This window comes from Typopeltis vanoorti, chromosome 14 (genome assembly GCF_054136105.1).
Source record: "Typopeltis vanoorti isolate ZY-2024b chromosome 14, IOZ_Tvanoo_1.0, whole genome shotgun sequence".
NCBI lineage: Eukaryota > Metazoa > Arthropoda > Arachnida > Uropygi > Thelyphonidae > Typopeltis > Typopeltis vanoorti.
In genome coordinates, this window is record NC_143562.1 from 28,668,249 (window position 1) to 28,690,313 (window position 22,065).

Below are 22,065 nucleotides of genomic sequence, written 5' to 3' on the forward strand. Positions count from 1 at the left end.
CTATTACAACAGCAATTGAATTTAGTCAGAGAATCTTGCAGACTTGTAGATGATTTATTTAGAAGTATATCATCATCCGCATAAAGCAAAGAGCTGACATTAACATCTCCAATTTTGATATCATGTTTAATACCACTTTCCCTCATAATGTGATCCATATAGATAATGAATAACAGAGGGGATAATGTACATCCTTGTCTCACACCAGATTTAACATTAAACCATCTTCCTGTACTTCCTTCAATTCTAACTGCTGACTTACAACTCAAATAAAGACTAAGTATTGCTTGATATAATGCCCCATTGACACCATACAACTGCAGCGTATTGAATAGCTTCTCTCTTGGCACCTTGTCATATGCCTTTTCCAAATCGACAAAACTTAAATACAGATATTTGCTATATTCCCATGCTTTCTCGACTATTTGTCGTAAAGTGAAGATCTGATCCTGACAGCATCTATTTGGCCTGAATACAGCCTGTTATTCACCAAGCTTTTCCTCCACAACTCTTCTCAACCGTTTCTCAAGTATACTAGCATAAATCTTACCAGGAACACTCAGTAGGGAAATACATCTGTAATTCTCACATTCAGTTTTATATATGGGTACGATGAGAGCTCTACTCCAATCATCGGGAATTCGTCCCTCTGTCCAGGCTTACTGAACTATGCAGTGCAGCCACTGTAAGACTCTTATAGCACCATACTTCAGCATTTCTGGTCGAATATCATCTACTCCTGCTGCCTTTCCACAATTCAAGCCTTTGATGGCTTTTTTTTCTACTTCAAGTATGGATGTGTATTCCTGACTGCATGCCTGGTCAGTGTTTTTTTACCACTGTGCTATCATCATTGCTTGTTTCATTTAGCAGTTTTTCAAAGTAATTACTCCATACTTCAAGGATATCTTTTTCTCCTGTTTTCATGTAACCTTTATCATCTCTAACTCCTTTTACAGCACTCTTTCCTCCATTCCTAAGCTTCTTCAACAACCTCCAGAATATTTTGCCACCTTCTTGATATTTATTTTCTATATTCTTGCCAAAGTCCTCCCATTACTTTTGTTTAGCTAGATTTGCACAGTGTTTAGCATTCTTGCATTTGTCTCTATATTCTCTAAGAGCACAAGCTGACTTATTTGACAGGAATTTTTGATATGCTTTCTTCTTTTCCTTCACTGCCTCTTTAACTTCCTGTGTCCACCAGGGAGTTCTGATTTTTTTATCCTTACAGACAACCTCACCACATGCCTCTCTGGCAGAATCAATCAATGTTTCCTTCAGAGTTTGCCACTGAATCTCCAAGGCTTGATTTCTGTTCTCAAACTCTTTCATTTTTTCTTCAATAATCTTTGTGTATTTTAGTCTACAGTTCACATTTAAGAGCTGCTCAACTTTTATTCGCTTTAAAACTTTCTTACATATTATTCTTTTCAATATGAAATTCAATTTTATCCTGCTCAAGACTAAATAGTGATCACTTCCAATTTCAAATCCTCTGTACACTCAGGTGTCCTGCACCAGGGAGAAAATATCAACAATAACATAGTCATTGAGACTTTTCTTATTCCTAGCCTCTTCTCTCCATGTGAATTTGTGCACATTTTTATGTTGGAACATGGTGTTAGTAATAACCAGTCCATGTCCTGAGCAGAAATCAAACAGATATTTGCCATTATTATTAGCTTTGCTGTTTTCTCCAAATTTTCCCAAAATATTTTTGTATGTCTCACAATCATTTCCTACTCTGCTATTCAGATCACCAACAAGGACCAACTTTTCATTTTTCATTGTGTCAGTTGCTTTTTCTAAAGCCTCAAAAAATTCCTCCACTTCTACCTTAGTGCAACCTTCTGTGGGACCATAGGCACAAATAAGTCTCATTGTCCAGTTCCCCATTTTCATATTTGCCCACATTACTCTACTTGAGACTGACTGCCATTCAAGAAGTTTAGCCTTATATTTTGTGTTGAATAATATGGCTACTCTTTCTTTTCCTTGAATGTCATTTCCTGAATATATAATATTTTGTATTTATTGCTCAGAAAGATCTCACCAGTTTTGGACTTTTTTGTTCCAGTCACCCCTATTTTGTCGATCTGGTACTTATATAATTCCTCAGCTAGCTCCATTTCTTTGCCATTCAGGCTTCTTACGTTGATAGTACCGATCTTTAACTCTGGTGATGTTGAGTTGGGGCTTGTTTTCAGATTTGTTCCAGTAGCTGACTTTTCGCTGTTCACCCTGGTTCCCTGGCGAAAACAACGGGGGCCTTGTTTAACCGGGCGACGCCCCAGTCGACATGAAATTTTGTCATGTTGTACCATCAATTTTTATTTTGGTTTAACCAATAAGAATACAATTTGGTCGGCTAAATCCCAAATTTCCAGCCCATCCTCGTCCGTTCAGTATCCAAGTAGATACCCAGCAGGGTGCACCACGAGAAGGTGAGGATTGGACATTAGGTCAGAAGCCCTGGCCGGTTTTCCGCATTCCTTTAAAGGCTATGTGGAGGTCTCCTCTCAGTTATACAGCTTTGACCCTTAAGCATCCCTCACTCACTCACTCACCTTCATTTGAAAAAAAAGGTTTTTCGCGTCCTAGAAGACATTCGAAGAAGGCCTTTCCAGTTCAGTATTTATGGGTTTATAACCATACCAAATAGATCTTTCCAAAACTTTTGTTTAGAATGCCATTATTTGCGATTAAACAGTATTGCATCCCATCTCCCTTCGATTAGACCCTGTTGCTTTTAGGCCATTTGCATTCGTTCCCCCGGCTTCTTATAAATCTAATTTATAATAATATGGAAGTTAATTCCATTTCTGCTATCTACTATGCTTGTTAACGTGTGTATTCTCACTTCAATTTTGTCTCTTTTTAAGTAAGGGGCGATTTTAAAAAAGAAAAATCCTACCATCTTCGTATGTAACTGAATTTTTTTTTAAGATAACCTATCGTTCTAACTTATTCGGAATCGTATCTTTTTAACAAAAGGACGTTGTCCCTGCAGAGCCCGTAGTAAATAATAAATTAACTACATAGTGTAATTTATTAATACCAAGTCGCACAACGGGAGGAATATTAAAATTACGTGTTCAGTACAAATGAAATAAACATCTCTATAAATAATTCATTTTAAGTACAGTATAAAAAATTTGCATTAGTTCAGTTTCATTGAACAAATTATATTTCAAAATATTTATTATGAAACAGAAGCTTTTTTCTAATTTTATTTATTTTTTTTTTTATATATACGTACCCTCCAGAAATCGATAATTTGTGTGGAACCTTTCACATTATTTCTTGTGTCGGTGTAAGGTGATTCCAAAAATAACTCACTGAGAACTTTGGTCAGGTAGTACATATTAGAGTTCATCATACCAAACGTCACTGAAAAAAAAAATAAATAAAATAAATAAACATAGAGAATGACACAGAAATTGAAGAAATCATTCGCAAACTGTGGTCGATAGCAATTGGGCTATGTGATATAAAATAAATAAATAAACAATAATTTTTTTATATATATATACAGGTGGTCCATAAGTCATAAAGGGGTTTAAAAATTTAATAACGTTTTAAATTTATTATTATTTTTATTAATGTTTTGTTTTTTATTTATTAATTATTTTTATTATTTTTTGTTATAATGAAATATAGAACCTGGAGATTTTTTTATTAGTTATGAAAATCCACTTATTTTAAACCCTTTCGTGACTAATGGGCCACCCTGTATTTCCCTAGGGGTGCAGGCAGAACAGTTTTACTTCTGTTTGAAATCGGTAGGCAAATAGGTCTTCAGTTCATTGCCAAGAGGTTGACATCTTCCCAATTAATCGTAATTAGTATTTATTTATATGTTTCACCTGTGTTCCAAGTCAAAATTACTAATCACCAGAATTAAAACCTCCCCTAAATCTTAAGCTCCCTCAGCGGGACAAGACTCGGAAGAAACCTTAAGGGAGCAAAAACTCTCGTTCAGCACTAAGGAACTCGAAGTGTCGGAGTGAATTTTTCGTAAGCGAACTCTCGGTCGGTGCGTCAAGTATTTACTAAAATAAAGAGCCAAAAGACTCCATTTCGGCGATGCACAATTATGCAAAACTTTATGAAACTTTCATAGTTTCTACATTCGGCTTTGAAATAATGTGAATCTAATATCCACTTGATTTATATAATCGCCGAAATGAAGCCATTTGGCTCTTTATTTTAGTAAAAGCCATTATTATTATTATTATTTATTTTTTTTTTTTTCACAAAGTCACATTTTTAAAAGAAAGAGACTAATTGTATTCCTGGAAGAATTCTGTGAAATCAAACATTTAAGCAGTAAGTACTGTTAGCAATGAGGCAGTATAATATATCCAGTAGAAAATAAACGTTATTGTTATTTTTTTAAAATCATTTTTAGATAATTTTTCTCAATAAAAATTTCAGATTGTTCACCAGTGGAATACCGTTATTTTAACTTTTGAGCCCTTCAATCAAACATATTTTTCATCCCCCCGCTTAATTGGGAACATCAACATTCTTTGCCTTGATTATCTCGACACCCGTTCATATCAATAGATATCATCATCAATGCTCTTCACACACACACACACACACACACACACACACACACACACACACACACACACACACACACACACACACACACACACACACACACACACACACACACACACACACACACACACACACACACACACACACACACACAAAGAAAAAACAACAACTAATACAAAACTTTAATACAGCAAAAAGTGTAAAATATTTAATAAATAGAGCTTTGAAATATTCCTTTAATTTCGCATTCATACGCGAATAGTTCATAGTACAACTTTTACATCGTTTCTGGATGTAAAGTCGTATTCTAAACTAACGTTCGCGAATTCCACAGTTATTACTAAATAAAGTCTTCAGGTGTTTAACAGGGAGGGATTAAGACAGTCTTCCCCTGGACTCCCCCCATCAGTAGTGTTACCTTGTGGTACATTGCTGGTGCTTCAGACAAAAGAAGCCCCAGAGATGAATCACGGGTAACATGAAGCTAATGTCTCAAACAAGGCGTCCAAAGGTACCAAGCCTCCTGGACCACTTACAGCAACTATGATTAATACAAAACTTAAAAAGCTCCATGCCGGCTCGGTCGTCGCCTGGAATAACAAGGATCGCGTTGCTTGTTTGGTTGGAGGGCAAGCTTCGAAAAATAAGTTACAGTCCCCTAAACAACATTCTCTCAAGATATGTTCCCTAAACATAGAAGGACTATCTAAATCCAAAGCCGAAGTCATCGGCAAAATAGCCAAAGACAAAGCAATTGAACGTCTTGGCTCTCCAGGAAGCCCATGTGCCTGACACAGCCCTCAATAGACTAAAGATCCCAGGCCTAATTCTCCTGTCTTATAACTGCCATCCCAAACATACCCTGGCAACCTGCATCCGGCTTGGCCTCAACGACATAACCAAATGTATACCTGATGAAGAATACTCCATAGGCATTAAAGTTCAAAATATCACCATCTACAATGTCTATAATCCACCATCGGAATCTTGGCCTGATCTGATAGACCGGCCACCACCTCACCCTGCTATCTATGTTGGTGACTTCAACTCTCATCACACTATGTGGGATTATTCCTCTAACGACCAGGACGGTAATAATCTAGTTAACTGGATGGATACATATAACCTGTATTTGATTTACGATGCAAAGCACGAAGGCACTCTCCACTCACCCAGATGGAACAGAACCTACACCCTAGATCTGTGCATAGTCTCTAAAGACTCTGAAGACCGCCCTCTACGAACAACCAGAACCATCTTCAACAGATTCCCTAATAGTCAGAATTGTCCTACACTAACAGAGACGGACACATCAATCACAGTCATCAGAACACCAATCGCTAGATGGAACCTTCGCAGGTCCAACTGGAATCCATTTCATAAATAAATCGAGTAAACCATTAGAGCAATTCCACCCACTCCTAATTGCTGTCCAAGATTTGTTAAAGTAATCAAAACTACAGCCAAAGCCTCTATTCCTAGAGGCTACAGAAAACAATACATTCCATGCTGGAGTAGAGAAACTGAGGAACTTTTAGCCAAATATGAAGTCACTGAAGACACAACTGTTGCTAAGGAGCTCATAGCAGCGCTGAATAAAAACAGAAAGGAAAGATGGATCTCAACCATCCATGAACTCTATTTCACCACATCTAGCCGTAAAAGCTGGTCAGTTCTGAGAAAATTAGGTGGAGCAGAACCAACAACACACAAAACAACAGAGATAACTCCTGATCAAATGGCTAATCATTAATTGAAAACCTCCAAGATACATCCCAGCTCTATTAGGAAAATTGTATTAAAAAATAAAATCTTCCATCAGACAAATCATGAAGACGGGTTCCGTGCTTCCTGAACTTGTACACCCAGTATCTTGGGAAGAAGTACGGTAGGTTTAAAACTCACCAAGAATCGCAAAGCTGCAGGAGTGCATGGTATCCTCCCTGAGTTTCTAAAACGTCTCGGTCAACAAGGCAAAACATAGCTGGCCGCCCTTTTCTCAGAAATTATAATGACTGGTAAACTACCAAATCTGTGGCAGGAAGCCAAAATAATTTCCGTGCTCAAACCAGAGAAAGATCCAAATGATGTGAAAAATCTACGGCCTATCTCCTTGCTTTGTTCCACCTTTAAGCTCTTTAACCTTGTTCAACCGAGCTTGTTTAACCCGGTTGAACAAGCTGGCTTCAGGCCACGAAGAAGTTGTGTGACCAGGTCCTGGCACTGACAACACAGATTGAAGCAGGCTTCCAAAAGAAACTTAAATCTGGACCACTTTCATTGACCTAACATCAGCTTAAGCCCCAGTCGGGATCAGGGGCCTCCTCCTAAAGCTAGGAAATATTATAAGGTCAAAAAAATTTCCAGCTTTTTGAATCCATTCTCTCTCCAACAGAAAGATCCAGGTCCATATTGGCAGAAAAAAGAGCAGGCCCAGATTCCTTCACAATGGTCTCCCTCAGGTTCTGTGTTATCCCCTTTGCTTTTTAACATCTATGTGTACGGCTTAACACATACCAGCTCAAGCAAGTATATTTACGCAGATAACCTAGCGATCCTACATCAATCTACCTCCTTTGCCAACCTGGAATCAACCTTGAACATCCTGAAAGAGTACTTCAAACAGCGGTACTTGAAGCCAAATCCAAGAAAAACTGTGTCCATAGTATTCACCTGAACAATGCAGAGGCGAATCGACCTTTCTTTCTGTAGAAAAATGGTAGAACACGAGCCTCACCCGATATACCATGGCGTGAGCCTGGACAGAAGCCTAACCTATAAAAGGCACATTACCAACCTGTCCAACAAAATTAAAACGAGAAACTATCATTTCAAGGCTTGCTGGAACAATCTGGTGTTCTGGTGCAGAAGTCCTAAGGTCGTCTGCACTAGCCATGGCATTCTCTGCAGCAGAATATTGTGCCCTGTCTGGGAAAGAAGTGCACACACTAACGTTATAGACACCCAACTAAACTCTACCATGCGGACAATTAGTGGGACAGTGAGAAGCACCCCTCTCTCCTGGCTGCCTGTCCTATCTAACATTACTCCACCAAACATACGGAGAAGACTAGCCTGGAATAAAGAATTTAATAAAGCAATGAGCAACCCACTCCTGCCCCTGCACCATACTCTCATAAATCATCCTAGTCTTCGCCTAAAATCTAGAGAGCCTTTCTGGTCTATGGACGAACTCTCTTCAGCTTCCCTGCCATCAACACCTGACATGCAGAGAGAATACCGGTCCAACAATCTCCCAACGAACGGCTTCCTGGTAGAATATCCGTGTGCTTTGCAGCCTGGTTTTGCTCTTCTTAGGAAGATTTGGTCATCAATCAACAGGATCAGAACTAACCAGGGCAGATATGACTACCTACTACATAAATGGGGGCTGTTAGACCACCCTTATTGTGATTGTTCTTCCGTGGCTCAGACGATTACTGATATTGTGAACGACTGCCCAAGGCGCCAATCGCACGGTGGTGGCCTAAAGGACATCCACAAGGTGACGGATGAGGCCTTGGATTGGCTTTCCAGACTGGACATTGACCTGTAGCTGTTCTGTATTCCTTTTGCCATAAGAATAAATAAGGTGTTTAACAAGCAGACGAACTGACATCATTTTCTCTCTCTCTCTGCTATTAACAATAGATAGATAAATAAATGGATGACTGGAAATTAATCTTTTTAACTATATCATGATCAATTTACACACGAACTTCATAAATAACAATTACTAAATATTATGTGTTTTCAAACATTCGGACAAATTGCAAAATCCCAAACATTCAGGACATTCATCAAAGCAGAAATATTTATTTATTCCAAATTGAGAAAAAATGGGCGAAATCGCTACTTACATATACATAAAATAACGAGGAAAATAAGATATATAAACAACTCCTTGAGCGTAGTTTTCACGATCCATTCTCGCTCACTTTCCTTCTCGTCTTTTACTCCAGGAGTGAATTGACGGGTGGCCCACACACCTGCATAAAAACCACAAAATACGGTTAAAAATGAGAAGAAATTTCATATTTATGTTTTTCTTATTTAGTACAATAAAAGTTCGTCATTGCCTTACACTAAAAAAATACAATTCCATATAACACGGTTAGAGAATTCCGACTAACTTCGAATAGCATGGAATTGTTGAATTTTTGTGCAGGGAAAATGTTGGATATAATTTTTCAACATTTTTATTCTTTTCGTTGAATTCTCACTGTTGACTTGCTAACCGTTATGCAAAAACAAATAAATATATAAAATTTAAATTTAAAAAATTACAATTAAAAAATTAAAACTAAAATTAAAATAAAAAATAAAATAAATTTGTTTTAAAAATTTAATTTTTTAAACAAATTAAAAAAACATACTTGGAAATCTCGAGTTAAGTCCCACGTGCTATTGAACTTGTGCTTGTTTTGAGACCGTTAAAAACTGACTTCGAAGCGTGCACTTCGTGATCCTTCAGGTTTTTCAAAGATTATTATTTGATAATTTATAATTTTTTCTGAATATGTATTGTTGTTATGCCATCCCTTTATTTTCGACTCTTGGTGATCCTGTGAACAAAGGCTCTCCATTCCACTCGGCCTCTTGTCTTTTCTTTAAGTAATTGTAAGTTCAAGTCGGTAACTTCCTTTATGTTGTTCATGGAACTGTGTTGTGGTCTTCCTTTTCTTCTCATCCCCTAAATCTTCCCCATAACATAACTGCCTTGTCCAATGATTCAGCTTGCATAATATATCCAAAGTACATCAAACTTGTTTAGCGATCAATGCCTCCAAGAAGCATTCTGCCTTTATACTCTCTAAAACCTTCTTATAAGTCATTCTTGCACTCCATGGGATTCTTAGTAGTTTCTTCCATGCCAATAATTCAATTCTCTTTCTGTCGTTCTTCTTAATGATCCAACTTTCACATCCACACATCACTACTGGAAATACCATTGCTTTGACAATTCCAACTTTCGTGGTGTTTCTCATGCCTCTATCGTTCATAATTTTGTCAGGTTAACCATAGCTCCCCTTCCCCTATGACCACCCTTCTTTTAATTTCATCTTCACATTTACTGTCATTTCTTATTCTGGACCGCAGTAAATCATAAATTGCAAAGATTTTTATTTTATCTCCCTCTATGATAAATTCATAAATTGCCAGAAGCCATCACGTTTGATTTGCCGATGTTTAAATTAAACCTGGCTTTGTTGCTTTCCCTCTTAACCAATACATACTTAGTTGAGTATGTATTACTCAACTCCAAATTTCAAAAAACTACTTAAGATCAAGAATATACATCGCATCAAGTTTTCAATGTAGATGAGACAGGTCTTTGGGGGAACAAAAACTTTCCCAGCTGAATGTTTATTTTCAAAATAGTGAAAACTGTAGCAGGTTTTAATGCATCAAAATATCGCATGACATTACTTGTGTACAGTAATGCATCAAGAGGCTATACTAGTTTATAGAGCCTCATTCAATGAAATGTATAAATAAATAAATACGGGTTATCGGTATTAATTATTATTATTATTATTATTATTATTATTATTATTATTATTATTATTATTATTATTATAGATTTTGTAGCTTCCCAACACAGCAAAAAATTAAATAAATAAAAATAAATAATAACCAACTGGTGTCATCCTCAGATAAGCTTATATATAAGCTTCGAGGATGAAAGCAGAGAAATTAGTTCTCATCCAAGATGTATCATATGTAACCAAATGCATGTAATGTACGTATCACATGTAAACCAATGTATGTAATGTATCATATGTAATCAAATGTATGTAATGTATGTAATAACTGTAACAAACGTATGCAATATAGAGTGATTATATCCATTGATATTGTACATATATAGAGTGCAAAAATTAAGAGAAACATCTGTAATAATCATCATTATGAATATTATAATAATATACGTTGTAAACAGTTGTTATTATTATTATTTAAAAAAAATTATGTACGAGAAAGTATTTGTTAGGCATAATTGTGTTCCTATAATGTATGTAATTTATCTGAGAAATAATAAAAATGTTAAAATTAAAAAATTAAATAAATAAATAAGTTACACAAGCAACTCCACGGAGTCAAGAGATCCATTAAGGGAAGCCCTAAACATTGTGCCAAGCACATGTGCAGTATTTGTGCCATATCTATCATAATTGTTTTGAACTCATTCACAGTCAAGGCATCCACAAAACACTCTGGCAACCTATTCCACTCATTCACTGGTATATTGGAAAGCGAATAAAAAAAAGCTTGGGTAACTGCCGATTTATTTAAAGAATGGTTGTAAATTCTAGGTTTGTATTATTAGCTTTGCTCTTTTCTCCAAATTTTCCCAAAATATTTTTGTATGTCTCACAATCATTTCCTACTCTGCTATTTAGATCCCCAATAAGGACCAACTTTTCATTTTTCATTGCGTCAGTTGCTTTTTCTAAAGCTTCAAAAAATTCCTCCACTTCTATCTTAGTAGAACCTTCTGTGTAGGACGATAGGCACAAATAAGTCTTATTGTCCAGTTCCCCATTCTCATATTTGCCCACATTACTCTACTTGAGACTGACTGCCATTCAAGAAGATTAGCCTCGTATTAGCCTCGAAGAACATTTTCTAATCCTTTTTTTCGCCCGGTTCCCGAGTTAGCCGAACTCTAGCATGGGCAAGCGGGTTTTTTTTTTCTCCCAGAAACCCTGTTTTTTCGTCCCATAAACTCAAGAAAATCGATGCTGAACCACACTATTTTCAGATATTAAAAATATTGTATTAGAGTTAGGGACCACCAGATGGCGACACTTGGTAGCCGTCTCTTCATTGCGTGCCGATTAAATTTGTGGGCCAGCTATCTCTGATTGGCCACCAGTGGAGATTGAATTGCCCACTCAGTTACCAAAAGTTAGATAGGACTAAAACGGGCCTCGCCTACTCCCTATAAGGGAATAAAAGGCATTAGCTGATTTTTTCTAATTAGATTATAGAATAGCTCGATTCGTTTACTAATAACATGGATATCTGTAAATGTCTTAAATGTAAGATGATTTTCGTAGCTAGCTGTGAGACCACCACCACCCAGGGGCACGCCTGTGTGCAAAACTTTAATTGGCGTCCCTATACCCCTCCCTCAGTAAAAAAATCACTGTATAAAAACGTATCAGTGAGTAAAAACGAAATACATTAATTATAAGTTTATTGAACAAAAAGCAGCATTTACAAAAACAAAATGTACAAAAAAACAATAAACATACAGAAGGGTACAAAAACAAAAACAACAAAAATATTGAAAAAAAAAAAGTAATTTATGTTATTTGGCAAGAAAATCATTTGCGAATTGCACCTTATATAGTTTTAGGTAAATTTTACAGTTTTATAAAAACAAAAATATTAAATATTTTTTGGTACTAAATTAAACTAACGATATTTTATTTCGCAAGAAAATCGCTTTGCCATTTGTACTTTGTACAGGTATAAATAAGAAACAGATAAACTTACAAGTATATAAAATAGGAACATATTAAACATTATTTGGTAAAGAAATAGGTAAATAAATGTTTAAACAGAAAGAAAAATCACTTAGTTAATTGAAATTTTCTAGTTTTCATTGATGAAAATTCTCGAATAATATCATGTATATCAAGTTGATTCAAATATCTGACTCTATTGATATAATGGCAAGATTTGAAAGTCTGTCTTGTACCATTGTGGAGCGCAGGTATTTTTTTTTTAATAATTTTAAGTTTAGAAAAGGACCATTCCGCAGATGCTACAGATACCGGTAATGACAAAAGAATCCGAAGAGCAATTGTAAAGTTTGGATGAACTGTGATTAAGTCATTTGAATAAATATACTGAAGTATCTGATATATATCGTTTTTAAAATTAGAAATAAATGCTTGACAGCGTAAAATTTCTTCGCATAAATCGTCTGCGTCAATGTTTGAATGATTCTCATGTGTCGTAACTTTTTACAACAAGATAATAAATATTCTTTTTTTGTGAAGAACTTAACAAATACAAAAACTGAAATGAATTCATATGTTCTTTTAATAAAGTAAATCTTTCCTACAAAAATTGTAATGTTTGATCTATTATGCAGAGGAAAAAAATTACTTTAAATGAACTTTCAGGATCTATTATACAGTATTTTCATTTTCATGTTCATAATCAAATTGTGTTGTCTTTTTACGTCGCCTTGTGGTCTACTACTACAAAATACAGATTCTGCGTCAAATTTTGTTGCAATTAATTTTGAGCTTTCTACAATTTCTTTGAACGTTTCATCAGACCTATAATCATTTAAAATTGATTTAGATCATTCAAATTTAATTTTTTCATGACAGTTTAACAACATTAAAAAATAAGAAATATATTACGTTAAATGTACGAGAAAAGAATGAATAACTTACCTTAGATCTTAGTTCAAATTCAAATTTACTTCTTGTTCTTGCTATTATGTTATTACTGATGCACTGCACTTTACTATCCTATGTCTAATTACAAAAACTTACAACTTTTTGATTAGTGATGCGATACAGTACGTACACTGTAACAGCAGAATATAGAATAAAGTTAAAAACTGCACCAGATTTTCTTATACATGTTTAGAGCAAATGCGAGTTTGAACAAGATTAAACAAATTCAAATGCGCGTCATCCTGTAAACAGTAAACTCACGCAAGTTCAAGTTTTTACTTGTTTACGCTAAACTACCTGTTAGAATAAACTAGCATCAGAATAAAATAAGATCTTAAGGAATAATAACAAATAAGTGATTATAAATAATTTGTTTAAGACAAATCTATAAAATATAATTAAAATTTAAACAAAAATGTAATTTATTTTCATATAATTAATGAATAATATTTTTTTAAAGTATTTCCTCTTCGCCTGAAATCTTTGGCGGCCTGTGTGCGTCACACATATTGCATACTGTGTCGGCTTTCCCAGCCACCACCCTAACTGGAGGTCTGAAATAGCTTGCAAAAGTTCCATGTTTGGTTTATAGAGCAGAGTATCTGAATTATAAAAACAAAAATAAATAAATAAATAAAAATAATAAGCCTTAACCCAGTGACTTTAAAACATTTTTAAAGACGTTGCAGTATATTAGCATATTAATGACAAGTATTTTTAATGCTATATTATATTAAAATAAGTGAATGGAATATCGAGTGCATTGCAGAAGTTGGGTTAGGAAATAAACAAAAATACTGACAATTGCTCTGCGTCTCTCTAAAAAGGGTTTCGTGCCTCCCTAGAGGGGGGGAAGTGAGGGAAAGGAGTCCACAATTTGAAAACCACTACCCTACTATGTGTACTGGGGAAATTACAACCTTTCAAAGGTGGGAGTCGCATGGAAATAACAGAATTAATGAACTGATAACATTTGTTTATTGATGAGAAACAAAGTGGTTCAGAAGATAAAGGATAACAAACAGAAAATAGAGAAACTTATTTGCAAGTGTATACACATCTCTGGATGGTACGATTTGTACCAAACTCTGTATTTGAGATGTGTATTAAAAAACCTTTGGATTGGAAGAAAAATAGGTTCAAAATCTGCTTTATGACACTTTTGTGATGAGGGTTAATTCATAATAGGGTTACTTAGTTTATAAACAAGATTTAAAACAGGACCAACCTTGCCGTGAATTTCTGGGATCATTTTTTAATACTTTATTTTAAAAATGTAAATATGAATGCATGCATCGTGCCACAGGCAAGATGCATGAGCCTCTGGTGTAGGGAATTATTTCGTTCACCACAATATTATCATCGGTCTCGGTGATTATTCTTCAAAATATTTCTTCAATAAGTCACGAATTTCGCCAAGATATTAATTTATTTAAAAATATTAGCTTATTAGACACAGCAAGATAGAACTTTTATTATGATTAAACATTAACACCTTCATAAGGTTTACTCACCTGTAATGCTCCTTATACAACTGTGCCAGCATCCTCTTCTCTCGTGTTCTGGTACGATATCTGTTTCGTCAGCTTTCGTGTAATGATCATCAACAATCAGTTCGTCATTATCTTTAGGCCACGCCGCCCGATTTCGATGAGATTTTCCCTTTTTAGGAGGCATTCGTTGGGCGTAAGTAGATGAATTCTATTCATGTATAGTCGTCCTCTGAAAATGACTTATTTAAAATAAACTCTTAATGCAAACAGTTTCGTTACTATGAACATGCGTGTTGCGTGTCACAGCAGACGACTTTAATGCATGCTTACAAAACAAACCTTGCTTCTCCATGGAAACAAAGTAAAGAAGAACAAATAACTACACACCTTAAGTGCTGATGAAATCGTTTAACATATTTGTTGTTAAAATACTGCTTGGTTGTCACCAGGTTGACATCTTACGTTACCAACTGTCTAAAATGTAGATAATTTCTGGATGTTTGCTCTACTATTTAGAGTCTAAATAGTGTGGCGAACATCCAGAAATTCTGATTTTTCTGCCTATAATTATGAATTACTAATCGTAAGAGGTCAGTGACTTGACATGGACTTCGAGTCTAGGCTAATTCCATTTAAAAGCATATATATACTGTAGTATGCTTTGAAATAAGAGATAATAAATATCTATTTTTTTTTTAAATAACCACAAAGCCTTAGAAACTTGAAAAGTTTTCAAAATGATCGAGATCATATGAGTGATACTGTTTATATAAAATTGAACCATTGATGACGAGATTGCTCTCACTCGCGTTCAAACATTTACAGCCATGAACTGTATCTAATATTCATCCACGAATTAAACACGTTGCATTGGCTAATTGCTAAACTTTGTTATTTCTTGTTTTAACTCTAATTTCTATCGTATCATTGTAATATATTTGTAAAAGGATAGCAGACGATACTTTCACTTTACTGTGAATTAGCGTATAACATTTATACCTCCATAAATAAAATAAATAAAGAAATAAATTGTTTTATTTTATTTTATTTTATCATTATATTATTATTTAGTATATTATTTAGTATTTTATTTATTATATTATTATCGAGCCAAGCATTTTTTTTTTGCAAATATCATGAAAGGTTTCATTTCGGATTTCTCAAAAACAGTTGTCGTTCAGAAGAAACACGGCAGACATAGTTTCATCACGGGGAAAGAAACTAATTATAACATAAAGTAAAAATGGACAAGAAGATTAAACACGCAATATATTTGAATTTACATCCTCTTTGTCTTAACAATTCCATGTTTTTATTTATTTATTTTATAATGAAAAAAAAATTGATATAGTCATTAATTACTGCGGAGGTAAAATAATCTTTCTATTTATAATAATAAATTAACTGAAATACTCCGTAATTTTGTGATAACTTTAGTGAAACTAGGTGGACAGCAACAAGAACATACAGAGATTCGATTCTAGTTGATAAAAAAATGAAAATTTTTTTTTCAGCTGATTCCGGAGTTCTATCCTATTTCTGTTATTCGGGTTTTTAATATTTCATCTGAACAAAACCGACTTTAGAAAACACAGGTACATACAATTAATCACTAATATTTCGCTTCTCACTAACACATCTTAGAAATGCAATCAACCTCGTCAACTCTAGGAGGTTGAGACGAGCTGTCTACTGATTTCTAAAAGTGTTCTGAACCGCTTTTCCTTTTGGGGAATGCAAAGGTATTAGACGATTTATTTATAAACTAACTCATGTTCAAGAGTGAGCACTTGTCTTTTGTTGCAGTGCATAGATTAGATTTCTAACCGAATTAGAGGTTATTTCAGATTCTGAAATACGTTTAAAATTTAATGTCAGTGGATTATGTATCCATATGTGAGCTACAGAAAGATATGGAACATCATGACGAAAAAAAAAAAAAAAAAAAATCCAATGGTTGGTAGTATCTATGACAAAGTAAAATATCGATTGCTGATATTCCAGTTAAGCAAATAAAATTTATGTAACTCCTAGTAATTTTATGTAATTACTAGGAACCTTTCAAGTTTCAGTAAGGAATTACCGTGAGTAGCATATTACTTATAATTATAATAACGGAATTAACTCACGTAAAATATTCTTTATTAGTAGAATTTTCCGCTGAGTATCACAGGCATCATCAGTACAAATACAAAAGCTAATTAAACAATAACTGACATATTCACAAGGCGCCACCTAAGTAGCTAAAGGAAGAAAACTAAAAACGGTTTTTAATTCTTAGCCAACCAGATGGTAACTTACCATTCACAGTCTATAGGAAGAGACTCATACAGGCCATTACATCCATGCGGAATCACATCACTATCCCAGTCAAAAGGCAGGTACTATAAAACACTGGCTCATTAAGCTCACTCCTTTTGTTCTTCAGAAGAACTATTACAGAAAGAATTGCAATATATTAATTCCTACTTCTTATCCAATGGATATAAGAATTCCTTCATAAAAAGAGCATTGAGTAGTCGTGTTTCAGCATCCTCTTCAAATACAGAAGAAATAATGCATATACCTATCCCCTATGTGCAAGGTGTTAGCGAACGCATAGTTAAAGTGTTAAAACCACTAAATATTTGTGTTGCCTTTCGACCCATCAGAAAAATCTCCACATTCCTCACGTCTCCAAAGGACAAGCTCCCACATTTCAGCTTTCCAGGAGTCTACTAGAGTCCCTACTCTTGTGGGATATCATATTTCGGACAAACAGGAAGATCTGCTCTTATCCGATTAGAAGAACACAAGTCGTATATTCAGTACCTTGAACCTGAACGGTCTGAACTTGCAGAGCATGCCATTAACACTAGACATAGAGTTCAGTGGGACAAGACAAAAGTCATTCACAAAAGTCGGTTCCTCATGGAACGGCTTTACAAAGAAACATATGAAACTTTACTTCACTCCCCTAATTTTAACAGATCCGATGGTCTACGTCTATCCCCTTTGTGGAAGATAGTACTTTATAAATCAGCTAATCTTTCATAACTTTTGTAATTGTATACACACAAAAACTATATATATTACATATAGTTTTTTTTTTAAAAAATAAGTTTAGGAAACTTAAAGACCATTTTTATTTATCTTACTTTAGCTATTAAGTGGCGCCTTGTGAATATGTAAGTTATTGTTTAATTAACCTTTGTACTTGCTCTGATGATGCCTGTGATACTCAGGCGAAAATCCTACTAATAAAGAATATTTTATGTGAGTTAATTCCGTTATTATAATTATAAGTAATAGGAACCTTTCCTCTTCCTGTTGTATCCTCCATAGCCACAGTCAGTATCGGCAATGCCATTTTATTAGAATGACCTAGGTTCAAAACCCGTCTAGGACGGGAATCACTTTTATAAGATTTTTCTAGTGAAATTGAGCTAGTCAATCTCGTAGGGCGTCCTCTCGGACCGGGAGTTTCAATTCTGCAACTGAAGAATATACATGTATATACAGTATGTAGAAAGTTTTTTACCTTGGGTATATACTATGTTAAAGATACCAAGTACTTTTATAAGCTAGGTTTTTAATCCTTTTTCCCAAGTAAGCAGACAGACAATAAGTCAAGATTGCGCCTGAACATAGTTCAAGTCTGAGGCAACTCCTGGTAGAGGTGGAGTAAGCTCCGATCACTTTCCTTAGTATTTTCCCCTAATGCAAAGCACATCTCCTTGCGGAGATGTATGATGCTATGCATTAAAGGCAAGGGCCACTACCCAGATCGGTTTCGACCTTTATGAGGTCTCGTCAGTGGGAACCAAACCCAAAAAATGCCAAGGTTGAAGTAATGCAGAGCTTATAAATTTTACCTAAACAAGTTGCCACAAGGTGCTTTGACCTTATTAAATAAAAATCTCAGGATGAGAGTAAGATGTACAAAGTTTTTAACCTTGGGTATATAATATGTTAATTTGACTTACTTGTCTGTTTGCTTACTTGGGAAAAAGGATTAAAACCTAGCTTATAAAATCGCTTGGTATCTTTATATATATATATATATATATATATATATATATATATATGTAGAAAGTTTTTTACCTTGAGTATAATATACGTTAAAGATACCAAGATATTTTCTACCTGGTTTTAATCCATTTCCCAAGTAAGCAAACAGACAAGTAAGTCAAGTTTGCGCCTGCAAGTAGTGTAAGTCTGGTTGACCCGTACGTAGTGCAAGTCTTAGGCAACTCGTGGTAAAGGTGGAATAAGCTCTGATCACTATTCTAAATATTTACCCTTAATGCAAAACACAACTCCTGGAGGAGATGCATGATGCTAAGCATTAAAGGCAAGGGGCCACTACCCAGACCGGTTTTGACCTTTATTGAGGTCTCATCAATGGCAGCCAGGCTTAGAAAAACCAAGGTTTAAGTAATACAGAGCTTATAAGAATTTTACCAAAACAAGTTACCATAAGGTGCTTTGACCTTATTAAATAAAAATCTCAGGATGAGAGATAGATGTAGAAAGTTTTTTACCTTGGGTATAATATACACCCAGACTTGCACTACTTGCAGGTGCAAACTTGACTTACCTGTCTGTTTGCTTACTTGGGAAATGGATTAAAACCAGTAAATCCAGTTCAAATCTTCGGTCCTTAAATTAAACTGAACAACTGTTGTAACAAATTTGATAAGAAAATCAAATTTTTTTTAAATTTTTTTTACAGAAACCATTAAAATAATCTGGAACACGAAAAAAAAAATTAACTGCATTCTCAGTGAGCCTGATAACATGTAAAATACTTAAGCTGTTTTGTGGAAATAAGTGGAGTTAGGAAATTAAGATTGAAATTTATTTATTTATGCTTATGGCTACGTGAAAACTGGTAAGTGAAAAGTACAATCACAATTTCTAGAAACAAATGATGAAAATCTTAACATATAAAAGTTCATTACATAAAAGGCACAACCTGCTTTCTAAGTCTTTCCTTTTTTTTTTTTTAAATATAAAGCAAAAGTAACTTGTCATAATTAAGCCAGGGACAATTATCGTCCTGCTGCACCAAGTATAACAAGGCTGTATGTTCTCACAACACTTCACAACATAAAAGTAGCTGTATCCGAGGTTTAAGTAGAGAGCAGTTGTGTCTTGTGTGAGAAAACTTAATCCATTAGAGGAGGCCCATTTCACACTGAATCATCATCTTCTAACATGAGGAGGAGTTCTGCTGATACTATTACGCTATGAGAGTAACTACGAGAATAACATCTTCGTGGTGAGATGGGACCGTGATCTTCTGTTTCCTCCATAACCAGCGCCACCATCATACCAACTACAGGTCAAGTTCCAGGCTGGAAAGCCAATTCAAGGCCTCATCCGTCACCTTCTGGATGTCCTGTAGGCCACCACCTTGAAATTGGCGCCTTGGGCAATCGTATACAATATGAGTAATCGTCTGAGCCACGGGAGAACAATCACAATAACGGTGATCTGACAGCCCCCATTTATGTAGAAGATAGCCACATCTGCCCTGGCTAGTTCTGATCGTGTTTATGGATGACCAAATCATCCTAGGAAGATCAAAACCAGGCTGCAGAGCACTGGGATCTTCTAATATTTCCTAGGAAGCCGTTTGTTGGGAGATTGTTGGACCAGTATTCTCTCCGTATGTCAGATATTGATGGCAGCGCAGCAGAAGAGAGTTCGTCCATGGACCAGAGAGGCTTTCTAGATTTGAGGTGAAGACTCGGTGGGTTTATGACAGTCTGGTGTAGGGTAGGAGTGGGTTGTTCATTGCTTTATTAAATTCCTTAATCGAGGCTTGTCTTCTCCGTACGTGTGGTGAAGCACTGTTAGATAGAACAGGCAGCCAGGCGAGAGGGGTGCTTCTCACTGTCCCACTAATTGTGCGCATGGTAGAGTTCAGCTGGGTGTCTATAATGTTAAGGTGTGTACTTCTTTCCCAGACAGGGGCACAATATTCTGCTGCAGAGAATGCAAGGGCTAGTGCAGACGACCTTAGGACTTCTGCACTACAACCCCAGGTTGTTCCAGCAAAGCCTTGAAATGATGTTATTTCTGGTTTTTATTTTATTGGAGAGGTTGATGATGTGCCTATTATAGGTTAGGCTTCTGTCCAGGCTCACTGCAAGGTATTTTGGGTGAGGCTCATGTTCTACCATTTTTCCACAGAAGAAAAGGTTGAATTGTCGATTCGCCTCTGCATTGTACCGGTGAAATACTAAGGACACTGATTTCGTTGGATTTGGCTTCAAGTACCACTGCTTGAAGTACTCTTCCAGGGTGTTCAGCTCTGTATTCAAGGTTGATTCTAGGTTTGTAAAGGAGGTGGATTGATGTAAGATCGCTCAGTCATCGGCGTACATATACACGCTTGATCTGGTATGAGGTAGATCATACACGTATATGTTAAAAAGTATAGGGGATAACATAGAGCCCCCGAGGAAGACCGTCGTGAAGGGATCTGGGCCTGCTCTTTTTTCTGCCAATATGGACCCGGATTTTTCTGTTGGAGAGAATGGATTCAAAAAGTTCTTGAATGGATTCAAAAAGTTGAATGGATTCAAGAACTTTTTGAATCCATTTTTTACACTTTATAATATTTCCTAGTTTTAGAAGGAGGCCCCTGGTTCAGACAGTGTCATAAGCAGATGTTAGGCCAATGAAAGTGGCTCCAGATTTAAGTTTCTTCTGGAAGCCTGCTTCAATTTGATTTGTCAGGGCCAGGACCTGGTCACAGCAACTTCTTCCTGGCCTGAAGCCAGCTTGTTCAGTCGGGAGTGCTATTTTGATCAGTGGTAAAATTCTTTTAAGGAGAATTATTTCAAAGAGCTTAAAGGTGGGGAAAAGCAAGGAGATACGTCGTAGGTTTTTCTTCATTTCTTTCCCTGGTTTGGGCATGGCAATTATGTTGGCTTCCCACCACAGCTTTGGTAATTTACCAGACATGATGATTTCTGAGAAAAGGGCAGCCAGCCATCTTTGGCCATGTTGACCAAGATGTTTTAGGAATTCAGGGAGTATACCATCCACTCATGCAGCTTTGCCATTCTTGGTAAGTTTTAAGGCTATTTTTACCTCTTCCCGAGATATTGGGTGTATGAGTTCAGGAAGCTCAGGTTCTGTCTCTTAAGGATTTGTCTAATGGAAGCTTGTACAGCAATTTTCCTGGTAGTGCTGGGATGAATCTTGGAGGTTTTCAATAAATGGTTAGCCATTTGATCAGGAGTTATCTCTGTTGTTTTGTGTGTCGTTGGCTCTGCTCCACCTAATTTTCTGAAAAGTGACAAGCTTCTCCGACTAGATGTGACGACTAGAGTTTATTGATGGTTGAGATCCATCTTTCCTTTCTGTTTTTATTCAGCGCTGCTATGAGCTCCTTAGCAACAGTTGTGTCTTCAGTTTCCTCATATTTGGCTAGGAGTTCCGCACTTTCTCTACTCCAACATAGGATATATTGTTTGCTGGACTCTAGGGATAGACTTTTGCTGCAGATTTGAGTAGTTTAACAAATCTAGGATAGCAATTAGGAGTGAGTGGAATTGCTCTAATGGTTTTCTCGATTT

General features: G+C 35.7%; 1 protein-coding gene across 1 annotated transcript in view; it reads right to left on the bottom strand.

The window, feature by feature from the left end:
• Window positions 1-14,675, bottom strand: part of LOC150099332 (polycystin-2-like) — a 65,450-nt gene extending 50,775 nt beyond the window's left edge. The window contains exons 1-3 of the mRNA XM_090404319.1: window positions 14,513-14,675; window positions 8,433-8,561; window positions 3,263-3,393 (exon numbers count right to left, since the gene is read on the bottom strand). Coding sequence (XP_090260445.1) covers window positions 3,263-3,393; window positions 8,433-8,561; window positions 14,513-14,675 — 423 coding nt within the window. The remainder of the gene's footprint in view (window positions 1-3,262; window positions 3,394-8,432; window positions 8,562-14,512) is intronic.
• Between the last annotated feature and the right edge of the window lie 7,390 nt (window positions 14,676-22,065).